Source organism: Parasteatoda tepidariorum, chromosome 1, assembly GCF_982258835.1.
Source record: "Parasteatoda tepidariorum strain Cologne lab strain chromosome 1, Ptep-v5.0, whole genome shotgun sequence".
Classification (NCBI taxonomy): Eukaryota; Metazoa; Arthropoda; class Arachnida; order Araneae; family Theridiidae; genus Parasteatoda; species Parasteatoda tepidariorum.
The window spans coordinates 54175770-54188384 of NC_141755.1; the positions used below are offsets into that span (position 1 = coordinate 54175770).

Sequence of the window (12615 nt, forward strand, 5' to 3'; positions counted from 1 at the left end):
TTATAGACTTCAATATGTTATCGAAAAATTCATGATTTTTTGTGAACGATTTTAATTTTAGTTAGTGTCGTTTCCTTGGTGTGTTAATGTCACGAAAACCGGATCGATCAAATAAAATTTAGCCTCAATAAAAATGATCCCTACTGATATAATTATGAGTAATAATTATGAGTTATGAATGATAGAACTATTTTAAATAAATGAAAATGTTTTTTGTTTAAGTTTGCATTCAATTTTATGTTATAAAAATTAGTTGGCTTTAAAAATGAGACGGAGTTAGTTTGTTTGAGATGCTCAGTTTTTTCAAAAAAATCTTTTCTTTTTTTTTCTGATTTAACTTTTAACTTTGAAAACAAATCATTGATAGCATAGCCTTTATTGCACTCTGACTGCAGCATGAGGTTGTAGATCCCTTCCAGAAATCGTGAAAAAAAGCTCTCTAAATAAGAACCTCACACAAATATTTTGAATATATTTTCATCTCCTTATTTGTTTTGTTAATATTTTTTGCTTTGATTTTTTTTCTTCATGTTTTCTTATTTGGTGAAGAGGTTTTCGCGGTCGCTGAGAGAGGTTTTGATGGTCTTCTTTAAAGGTTTTCTTCAACACAAAGTCTATGGAAAAAATTCCGTGCCTCCGAAAAGTGGTCGTAAATAGAGGAGGTCGCTGCATAGCGATGGTTCCTGGAGGTTTCACTGTATAATATTTGATGTCGACTGTATTATTAACTAACAGTTTATCCCTTTGATGCAGAATTTTACATTTTAAATACTTTTCTCTCTCATTATTTTGTATTGATTTATGCAAAAATAAGAGAGAAATATTATACTTAGTATTTTAATAATTTATGGTTACAAAATACAGCATGAAACATAGTTTTTTTCTGCATGGAAGTTAAAATCTTCCTAACAGGGCTCACTTCCAAATAACAGTTTTTCAAATTTATACTAATTTTTAGTTTTGTTTATTTAGATCGAAAAAACATTTATCATTGAAATTTTTTAATTTATAAAATCAATTATAGATAAATTTTTGAATAGGAATGAAAACAAATTTTTTTTCCTAACTACTTTTTTTCGGATTTTACATTTTAGTACAAATATAATGCCGATAACCTAACAGATTTTTTTCAAATAACTATTATACTGGTTTTTATAGTTAAAAAAGGAAAAAAAAATTTCTTCTAATTAGAGCCCTAAAAACTTTTTATTTAAAAGGGACACCAGTGTCCCATCTGCGTCAAAGGGTTATGCAAAGTAAACATATCACTTTAGAAAGCCGAACCCTCATTGAAAGATCTATTTTTAAAGAATGTTCTAAAGCTCGTAACAAATTTTACATTATTATTTTACAAATTGTTCGGAGTTAAAAGTAATAAATTAAAGTAGTAATAAAATTGTGCGGAAGTTTGCGAGTATGGATCATAACCAACGTCTTCGCCCTTCGAATAACTATTTTGTTTCAATAAGAAATATTTTTTCATTGGCACTATTTTCTACATAGATATAAATATTTACATATTTTTAATGTTCATTCTATTAGATTTAAAAAAAAAATAGGAATTGATAGTTAAAACATTTCTATTTTAAAATTTTAAATCACTGTTTTGGCAAAAGGATTTCGTCGCATAGAAAAATGGAAGAAAATTGATTGTTTCAAGAACATTAAAAGTAAAATTTCTGTTGTAAATTAATTTATCTACTACATTCTGTTAACGATTCAGTTATCAGCATTTTCAAAATGCGGAAGTTCCATTTTAGAGAATGAATGACGGAGTCTTATTGTCGCCACGTTCATAACTGTTGTCTCAATGCAATGGAAGATGAAACTATTTACTAAGTAGAAAAATCTTACTCAAAACTATAAAAATGCGCTTTTATAATATTTTAGTTTCTGCATATTTTTCACTTTATAACATGATATTAATTGAGCACAATATTTCCTGGATTACAACTCTGGAATAGGAAAATACTTAATCCTTTTAAAACCTATGATTGATATGATAACCTTTTATACCGTAATTAATCCTTTTAAAACGCATTTTAATAAACAGCGCTTAAAAAATATCCACACAATTTCTTAATTACTTTTGATCAAGATCATCAGATTTTCACTCAGCAATTAATCTGAATCGATTAAAGGTTCGATCCTAAATATGCTAACCAATAATAAATTTATACAGCTAATATTTAAGTTGCGAAATAAGACCTGAATCATTATCTTCCTGAATAAATATCTTTTTTTTCCTTAATAAATTCTGAATAATATCAATCTAAATAAGATCGCTTTTAAAATAAATTAATTTCTAAACAAAACATAAAGGGTAGCCGAAATCTAGGAAAAATGGTCGCATTAGTTTGGTCAAGAAAGCGAACGAAAAGTACTATAGTAACTGATTGTACTTTTTGGCTTATTTCATCCAGTTTTCTGAAACTATTCAAGTGAATTTAAAAGTCGCTTATCCAAACATAATTCTTTACAAAATAAATTATTTTGGAATAATCAATTAGTTTTTAAATATTCAATTTAAGGGACGTTCGAATATAACGTAAACATATTTTTGGCAATTTTGGCTCCTCCCCCCCTCCAAATCTGCAAAAATAAGGAAATCATTAACCCCTCCCATGTTTACGTTAGAAAGTTGCAACACCCCTCTCTTTGTTTTTGCTTCAACTTAGAATTTTATTGTAGTTATAGTTATATGTAATTTTGCATTAAACAAAGTTTACTTTTGAATTTCTTTTATAAAATTTTGAGTCGAATATTCTACAGGAATAAGTGTTCAAACTCTTGACCTCTAAAATTCTTCATAGAAACTTTTTCCACTTTTTTTTTGTTGATTTTAAATTTTTTACGACTAATTTTTTGTTACGTTTTTTATTTTGCTTTTAAGAAAATATGGGGATTTTAATGCCTGTATGTAAGCATTGCTCATACCTCTCCTCCTCTCTTGTCAGTAAAAATAAGCAAATCGCGAACCACCTCATCCTCGTTAGGTGCTTACGTAATATTTGAACTGCTACTTATTAATGATCAAATAATTTTTGCATTAAAATGAAAAAAAAATATATCACATTTTAATAAACTATGTGATTTTAAAAAAAAAATCAACTTTCTAACGAAAACATTTGAATAGTTATCGAAAAATAAAGATTGGTTTAATTTGAAAATTTAAATTTTTTTTTCCTTCTTAGATGTGTGTTTTGGCGAATTGAGTAAACGGTGTGAAAATTAACGAATCGTATAATGGGGAACTTTCACATCGAAAACTTCTCCAAGAATTTAATTTCCTTTCAAAATATTAAAACATGCAAATATTTTTTTAAAAAAATTATAAAATTTTAAATTATGAGTAGCTTTATAACTGCATATATGAAATTAGTAAAATAAAATCAGTAAAATTTCTAAATGCATATACCGAGACAAAGGAGTCTTTTAGGTTTTTAAAAGAAGCATGACTTTTTAGACGCATGATTTTTCGATAGAAAAGTGAAAAACTTATTATTAGAAAGAAAAAAATTTAGTGAGTTTAAATTTTGTTAATTTTTTTCTTTTCATTTTTAGTTTTTTAAGGCTGTTGTGTCCTTTACTCTTTTCGTTCACCAACCCTCATGATTACAGCGCAGCCTTTCCTTTCTTTGTATCTCGATTATAATCAAATTGTTACATCAAAATTAAAACGTATTCAAATGAAAGATCCCAATGCAGTAACACAGGCTTAGTTTTTATTTAAATAACTTATTGATTTTATTCGGTTATCTTAGCAACTACAGGAATTTTGCTTTTCAAATTCCTGTTTTATTTTTATTACTATAAAAACTAGTCAAATGTTTCTTTGTCACAGAAATTTATTGAATACTAGAAGGAAAAGTTAATTCATAATAATGTTTTACAATATTATAATCATTATTTTAATTGCTTACGTTGACTGAACTCAGCTTTGCTTAAATTTTATTATAAAAAAATAGAACAGAAATTCCTATTTGATTTTTATTATTATAAAAACCAGTCAAATATTTTTTGTCACAGAGATTTATTGAACACTAGTGAGAAAAGTTATTTCATAATAATGTTTTATAATAATATAGTCATTATTTTAATTGCATACGTTTACTAAACTCAGTTTTGTACAAATCTTATTATAAAAAATAGAACAGAAATTCCTAGTTTATTTTTATTGTTATAAAAACTTGTCAAAGTTTTTTTTTGTCACAGAGATTTATTCAATACTAGTGCGTAAAGTAATAGAATAGAAAAATAAATAGAAAATATTCACTGTTTAATAATTGTAAAATGATAAATTGATAGTGATTTAAAATTTTGAATTATAACGTAATATTAAAGAATTTCTTTATGACAAAGAAACACAGTTCATAGTTTAAGCCTATTCTTTGGAATAATTATCAAAATCAAAGACATGATAGCCGATGAGAGAATTATAATAAAATTACAATAAATAAATATTAGAAAAGTATTAAATAAGTATTAGCTAAGAAATTGTAATAAATAAATATTACAAGAATGTATCGTTAGGTGTTACATTACTGATAAAAATTAGTTTAAAGGTATAAGATACTTATATTAATTCTATGCTGTGCTTCTTTGTTTTCTTAATTAAGAAAAACGTATCGTGTGATTTTCTAAATAATAATTATTCCTCGATAACAACTATAAAAGACAACATTAAAGTATTATATTTTGCTACAAAGAAAATAAAATTTGGTTCAACAGTTTCTTTTGGGGGGAGGGGAGGGGGCGGGGGAAGTATATTTCATTTTATCTATTTTTAAGCATTTTTTGATCCAGCCGAAAGATTCTTTAGTTGGCAAGTTTTGCGTAAGAAAATTTAGAGATAAATATCTTTTTTTATAAAGCAAGGATATAATTAAAAAAATTGCTGTTTACTCACAAAAATTCCAGTTAAACATTTCAAGAATACAATAAAATAGCACGAAAAGTGTTTAAAATATGAAAATAAAGAAGAAAAGAAGGAGATATTGGTTTTAGAATAAAATAGGCCCCTATCCAATAAATTTGCAACACTAATGAATACGACCCACTCAACTATTAATTTTACATTTAATATTCACAGGGCATTTTTTAAAGAGAGTTTTCACTTTGCGCATTTTTTTGTCATTATTCAATTGAATTTGCAAGTGTGCCAGGAAATTAGAGAGAATAGCTTGATGTATATACTTATATTTTATCATTAATTTTACTACATAATTACTACACCCGCATTTCTTCCCATATAAAATTAAGTATTTTATCATCTGCCTTTCTAATCTAATTGCAGGCAAGTAAATTTTTCCCACGAAGTAGCTTTAGTTCATATTTTTTGGGACATTCTCTTATCATTTATTATAATTTTAATATTTAAAAAAAAAAAATCGTCATCTTTACGTGACCAGATGCGCGCAATTGTCAAGCGCACCTGCGAGATCTCACTAACAAAATATTTTCCCACGCATTTGTGCCTCATCTACTTACAACATCATTTAATAGATGGCGGGAGGACAAGAACAGCCCTCACTTCTGACAGAAAAATGAAACCAGCTGCCTTAGTTATGCATAGAGAAAACATTCTGTTGTTCAAACTGGAAAACCGCCTGAGAATTCTATATGAATTGATTGACAGTTGCAACTGCGATAACCTCTCCTCATTGGCTCTTCTCCGTGCACAGAGAATCCTTTTCGGACGATCTGATTGGCTCTAAGCGAATGACAGCTGTTGCCCCACCCATTGCTTCCATGATGTTTATAAGTAGCAGAATCTGAAAATTTCGTCAGATCGAAGCGATATTCTCCTTCCGACGTTGTTATTCTCAATTTTACTGCGAACCAATTTGGATACACTGTTTACGTACGCCAAGTGCATTGTTGATACACTTAGTGATTATTCATTTCTCCGATTATTGATTACCAAATCCTATCGATCATCATGAAAGCTACGTGTGATATCGTAATGTCGCCGAAACATGAAATATTGAAGGGTAGAGCTGGCCGTGTCGATCGTGACGTGACACAGGAGGAAATGCAGACCTTGCTGAGCAAACTGAAAAATTTAGTGCCCAATGTGCCAAGGAATAAGAAACTGTCCAAATTGGAGATAATTCAGTATGTCATTGATTACATCTTGGACTTGCAAATTGCTTTGGAAACTCATCCTGCAACCAGTAGCAAACCTGCAGCTGCCGTATTGGGAATGAGTAGTCCTAACAGACAACCCCTTGGAGTTCTCTCACCAGCAATTAACACATGTGCAGCACAAGAAGTAAGTACCGAAATTCTGTTTTTTTTTTATTATTATGTAGTACCCAAAATCTGATTTTCTGTATATCTTATAAAGCTTCTTTTTTTAAATTAGCGATCAATATTTTTCTGAACTGAAGTACTTGTTTACTTAGAATCTCGTTTATTTTTGTAACAAAATAATACTTTACAAGGTCGAATTTGTAATAAAATTTACGAAGCATTTTGATAAACATGAATAGGTTATAATATTTTTTAAACCAAGCTTTAATAAATTGTTTTGTTAAATACTGCAATGCTATTCGAAATGTAATCCATTAGAGCTCGAAATCATTAAGTTTTGTTATAGATAATACAAGAATAAGTTTTCTGTAATGTTTTGTTAGCAATAAATTTAATGTTAATCAATCTGTACTTCTTGAAAATTATATAATATTGAATTGATCTTGAAAAATTATATAATATTACATTCGAGACGTTTATAAGTTTCATGAGGCTAGGGTTACTGAATAATGCAGTTATAAATTCCTGTTATTAACTCTATATTCTCATACAATATTGCTTCATCGACTATTTCTGAATTTTAAATGTGAATAATTGTGCTGTTAAACGATTTCAAAATGTTATTCCAATTTCGAAACTAAAATAAATCGATATCCCGAAACGCTAGCAGACCGTGTTGGGAGCGCCATCTGGTAACGGATGACGCAGATGGCTTAATTTAATGAAAGGTTCCCCCTTTCAAATGAGAGGGAGCTCTGTATTTATTATGAAAATGTACGTTGGGCTTTCGCTTCAAATCCCCAAAGCAGATGCGACCACATCTGCATGATAACTGTTGGTCTCTTTTAAACATATCTTTTCCCCTTCCCTAAACGTTACTGATTAACGTCTGCAAATTAATGCTCCATCTGTGCCCCAACTGTCAGGATAAAACAGCTTTCATTGATATAAAAGTTCGTCAAATATGAGAAATATTCATAAATGTTCTTATTTTTTATTGACTATTTGAGGATTGAAATTAATTTAAGGATGAAATAATATAATTTTTTTAAAATAAAATTCTAGATAATAGTTAGTAGTTTTGTATTTGATGAATTTTTTCTTTCTCTACTTAGGTGTAAAATTTATGTGAATTTTCTGAATTTCTTACATGAATTTTCTGTAGTTAAATATAAACGTCTCAACTTCACCTTAAAATTTAAACAACGGAGTGACTTTTCTATTTATTAATGGGTACAATTGTATGGGTTTGTTGAAGGGGGAAAGTGTGACTTGCCATGCCAGGTGTGCTATGAGTCATTCTCTGTTAAGTACGTCATTCATTTCTTGAGTGAGTGAAAAACTTTTCTTGACCTGGAATTGGAAGCATCCCAGACCTAATTTTTTTTTATTTTTTATATTTGGGACTGAAAAGAACTTAAAAGATTTCATTAATACATTTTCCATTTCAGTAACTGATATGTCTACACTAAGAACAATATTTTCGAAAATTAATCAATGTATATACATCACTAACAGCCAGTTTATTTTTTCTTTCTTTCTCTTTGCAATAAGTACTTTTATATAGTAATAATAACTGTCGAACTCATTGGTTTTTCGAATAATTTTTTTCCGCCTGTTGCACAAGCGTCTTAAGATTATCAATAATAATTTTATATATTTAAATCTTATTTATAGAGTGGGAAATAATTTTATGACTATTAAATTTTCTACTACATGTAGAAAATATATAAGGAATTATTTTACGAATACACAAATTCTAAAAGTGTTTTACAAGTTTTTGAAGACAGTGAAAATATTGTTTTTGAAAAGACTATGAAAAGAAGGAATTATTAATGACATTTTCTGTTTTTTTTAATTAAATTTCCATGTCATTGATACGATTTCACCTATATTTATGAAGAAAGAAAAAACTATATACGTGTAATCATAACAGTTTTAATAGTAGATGTTATTTATAAAACTATAAATCATAATTATTGATAAATCAATATACTCATGTTGCTTTTTTTTCTTCCTCAGGTAAATCAAACAGATAAAATTCCTACTATCATTGCTGAGGTGATAGCTAAAAGACCAGTGTCCTGTTAGCTGCATTTATGATACAGAACTGTATATACATATTGTTATAAGACTCGATGGAGAGAAACCTTTTGTGAATACCTGTGAATGCCCTATCTCCATTGCCTCAACTAGTCTAATCCGTCTGTGGAAGATGTTCATAGATATTGTTATTTTTCCTTTGTTGCGATCTCACTTGTGTTTGTACACTTGAGGACCTACTTAAAGGTGATAGAAATTTTTAATTGCAAGGTTTATGTGAAACAGATTTTTGTGTGATATTGCTTTTTTTTTTTTAAATTTTTTATTTTTTTTATTTAAGAAAATGTAGGGTTGCTATTATCTCAAGTCAATTTTTTATTGGTTAGATTGCATTTTGAATTATGCAATTTAAAAATTAAATTAAAAGCAATTTAATGAATTATTTAATCACAATTATTTTGTTTAAGTCTTTAATTAGGATTAATGCAGAATTTTTTGTTAATCTGTGACTCTTTTAAATAGTATATAATTGTTATACTAATAATGTTAAATAGTAATTAACTATCCATAAATGTAACCACTTTAGATAATAATTAATTTTTTATTTTCTTACTCCCACATTTTTTTAAGTGCTAGACATTTAATTGTGTTGTGGATGTGTGGTTCTCTTAATCGTTATTTATCTAATTTATTATTTATGAGGTATTTAAAACAAGTTTAATGAATAATACTGTATTTTTTTTAATCATTTTTTTAATGTTTCGCAGTTTACCTTGTGATATTTGTAAATAATGTATATATTGAATTTGTACAAGAAATTTAGAGATTTTATATTATGATTTTGAAAGTCTGAATTTGAAGAGGTAGTTTCATTTAATTTAAAAGCATTCAATATTTTGTAAAATCATTTTTATTTGAACAAATTTTTCTAATTTTTTATGTTTTAAAAGTATTTCACATCCTGCATTCAATTTTACAATTTGATGAACAAATTGTACATAGCTTGTTTCTTGTAATCCAATTGCATCTGTACAACAATGGTTGTTTAATGTTAAAAACTTGATGTTCCTCAATAGATACAGTATAGTGTGAGCTGGTACTTGTTTGACACTAAAATAAGTTATGTACAAATGAAATTGTGATATTTTTTTGGCCCTTTCAAACATTGTACAAATGTATGGATTGTAAAAATAATTATGAAAATTAAAAAATTATTATTTAGAATGATGAAACATGTCTTTGTCAATTTATTTTCTATTTTATCTTATTTAATTCACTCTAAACTTTTGTAATTTCATTTTTAGATTGCAGTTCCAATTTTCTCTTTTCAGATATCTTTTATGGATCATATAAATAAAAATAATCTAATTTATAATTTTATATTTATTTTTAAATATTGAAATTTGCATTAGAGCAAGAATAATTTCAAGTTAAGAATGACATTTATAAACTTTTTTTTACAGTGTAAATTTTCTTTTACCGTAATTACTAAAATGGTTTAAGGTAATTAATTAAATTCATACATAGATAAAATTTTTTTAGATGGGTCTTATTACTTCGATAGTTATAAAAAATTTTAATATGCTGTCTTAAAATTAATACCACAATTAAGTAGGACTAGTAGATTAATTATATAAGAAATTTTTTTTAAATACTATTATAGCTCCTTTCTGGTAAGTCATACGACATTAAAAAAGCATTTCTTTTTATTGAAATGGTGAAAACAATTCAATATTAAAAAAAAAAAAAAATTTCTATTTCCCGAATTGTTAATAGTTGCTAATATGGATTTTTTAATGTTATTTAATAATTCAGAGACAATTTTGCCTGATTATTTTGGAGGAGGTAAGTATGTTAAATTCTTACCATTTAAGTGAAAATATATTTCATTTTGCACTTTGAAAACAAAATTTTGATTAAAAAAGCTTATAAAATCAACAAAATTCATAGGTTTTTTTTAAGATTTTTCTTAAATAATGGTGAAATCCTCATAAATGTAAAGTAATTTAGATACCAAAGGGCTACAAATGGCAAAACCCTTTCCTAATAAATTTCTATTATGCATTATTTCCATATTTATCATTTGTTAAAGATCTATCAGGTAGCAGCCTCCTTAAATTATGTGTTCAGAGCATATTAATAATCCTAGGGAAAAGATTCAAGATAATATAATAATACTCTAGACTAGAGGATCTAGGATGATAACTGGAAATCTTGAAAAATGTGAGCATATTTAGTAATCGACCTAAACTTGCGATTTCATTTTATAGAATCGTATTAACAATCAGGGGAATGACGCAATACCATTCTTAAATTCTATAGATCGATGACTAAAAAATATTTTTTACGTGCCTTATCTGGATACTCACAGGTGTTCAATGACTAACTCCGCTACCTTCCCTTAACTTCCCCATGTTTGCTATCGTCTCGGTTTCACACGCTGATCTCAAAAGAACTTTTTTTTTATTCATTTCTGCTTGATGTTAAAAAAAAGGGGGACCCCATTCGAAGTCTTCGCATTAAAGATATGAATTTTTATGTTGATTGTTTGGGTTGTTCACTATCAAGAATGCGGTTGGACGGAGAGTATAAAAGTTCTTTTGTATCGAAAGGCGGTATATTGCTTTGACTTTGAGGACAAAGTCGAAGGCTAGAGGGTCGGTATATTTTTTTATCAATATTATAGTGACACTTTTCACTTCAGTTCTTTTTTTATGAGATATTTGAAAAGAAAGTGCTTAGAATCCATTGCTCATTCGAATCTCAGCAGATGTGCGGCGCGTCATTGTATTGTCAGCCGTTCAAAGAAAATGATTTTTTATGTGATTATTAATCTTAATTCATGAAAGATTATTAATATCTAGTGCTTCGTCTCTCATAACATTCTAAAATGTTTATTAAGGAATGTTTTGCAATCGATAATTAAGTTTCCGCCGGTATACGTCCAGATTATTACAGCGTTATCATAGTCATTTTGACCAACCCCTTAAGATTGTTACTATGGGAAATGATAAGTTTTGCGTAACGACTACTTTGATAATATATATATTATAAAGTCTAAAAATATTTCAAAAATAATTGGCTAGCAAAAGCAAGAATGAAAGTAAAAATATTAAAAAATAACGGGCTAGCAAAAGCATGAATAAAATAAAATAAACACATAAAGAAATAAGCAATAAAATAAAAGCAGACGATAAAATTAGAAGACCTTTTTAGAACAGCAGAGATTAGTTTTGTTTTGAAATTTGAGTTTTCATATAATTTAGTTTGTTTTATAAGATTATAACTATCCCGTTACGGGTACTTTATATTTGTTACTGTATTTGTTGTGGTGTGAAATAAACTTTTTTTTTAATAAAACAAAGAACTGTTTCTTAATATAGCTTGATACGTTACAATATTTTGGGTTGAGGAGGAGATAAAAAAAATTATGCTTGGGCTGGTATTCCGGCTAATAAGCTAAAAAAAAACAGTATCAAAGTCTAAGAAATCACAACTGAGTAAGGTGGAACAGAAAACAAAAACTTGTTGGATTGACTTAGAAAATTAATAGGAATGCTAAAAGGGATAATTAGAAACACCTCTTATCATCAGGCAATCAAACTGCTTTTTAAATACCTCCCCCCAACTCGTTGGCTGTTCAACACATTTCTTTAGCGATTCTTGTTTCTTTCATACTTAAATAATTATTTGTAACCCTTCACCGGGGTTGGCAGGGCTTTGGACCCCGTGAACCATGGTTTAAACAGTTCTGTCCTAGATCCCTCTGTCCGAAACTCTTTTACTCCAGTCATGTAATAATTTTATCTGTACAATGCTTAAGAGTACTTAATATAACATAGAATTATCACTTTTATAAGTAATTAAATTTAAACTTATAAGAGTATCTCTGCGTATTAAAATATAATAATATTAAAGTAATTGTAAAAAATGATGGTTTTAATTTAATTTGGAGGAAAAAAAAATTTTTGGTCAAAAATTACAATTTTTTTTTTTTTTATTTAGTTGAAATTATTTGGCTCTTAAAAATATCCAATCTTCTAATTTTCATTTGTATTTATAGAAGTCTAAAAAAATATTAAAATAAGATACAACAATTTACACTATAAATAAGTTTAAAAAAATTAATTTTATTGTTTATAATCTTTAACCATGAAACGAAAAAGGGTTGTAATTTTATAATGACTAATTCTTTGTTTTATCAATTCTGGAATTTCAATAGGTACAAAAATTTTTCTCTTATAATATTTTATTTCTTTTAAGTTAATAAGTAAATTGCTATTAGTAATTTAAGTAAATTGTTAATAAAAATTATCA

The 12615-nt window shown here is 27.5% G+C and overlaps 1 protein-coding gene across 1 annotated transcript; it reads left to right on the top strand.

The window, feature by feature from the left end:
* Window positions 1-5497: 5497 nt before the first annotated feature.
* LOC107450421 (DNA-binding protein inhibitor ID-2) lies at window positions 5498-9530 on the top strand. The gene is made up of 2 exons (XM_016066209.4): window positions 5498-6274; window positions 8278-9530. Exons 1-2 carry the CDS (start codon window positions 5942-5944, stop codon window positions 8344-8346), a joined length of 402 nt encoding a protein of 133 aa, XP_015921695.2. The 5' UTR covers window positions 5498-5941; the 3' UTR covers window positions 8347-9530.
* Window positions 9531-12615: the final 3085 nt, after the last annotated feature.

Bases quoted from the DNA above. Each gene is read 5' to 3' on its own strand.
- LOC107450421 (XM_016066209.4), top strand. From the start codon at position 5,942: ATGAAAGCTACGTGTGATATCGTAATGTCGCCGAAACATGAAATATTG. The intron at 6,275-8,277 runs GTAAGTACCGAA...TTTCTTCCTCAG, and splicing joins ACACATGTGCAGCACAAGAA to GTAAATCAAACAGATAAAAT.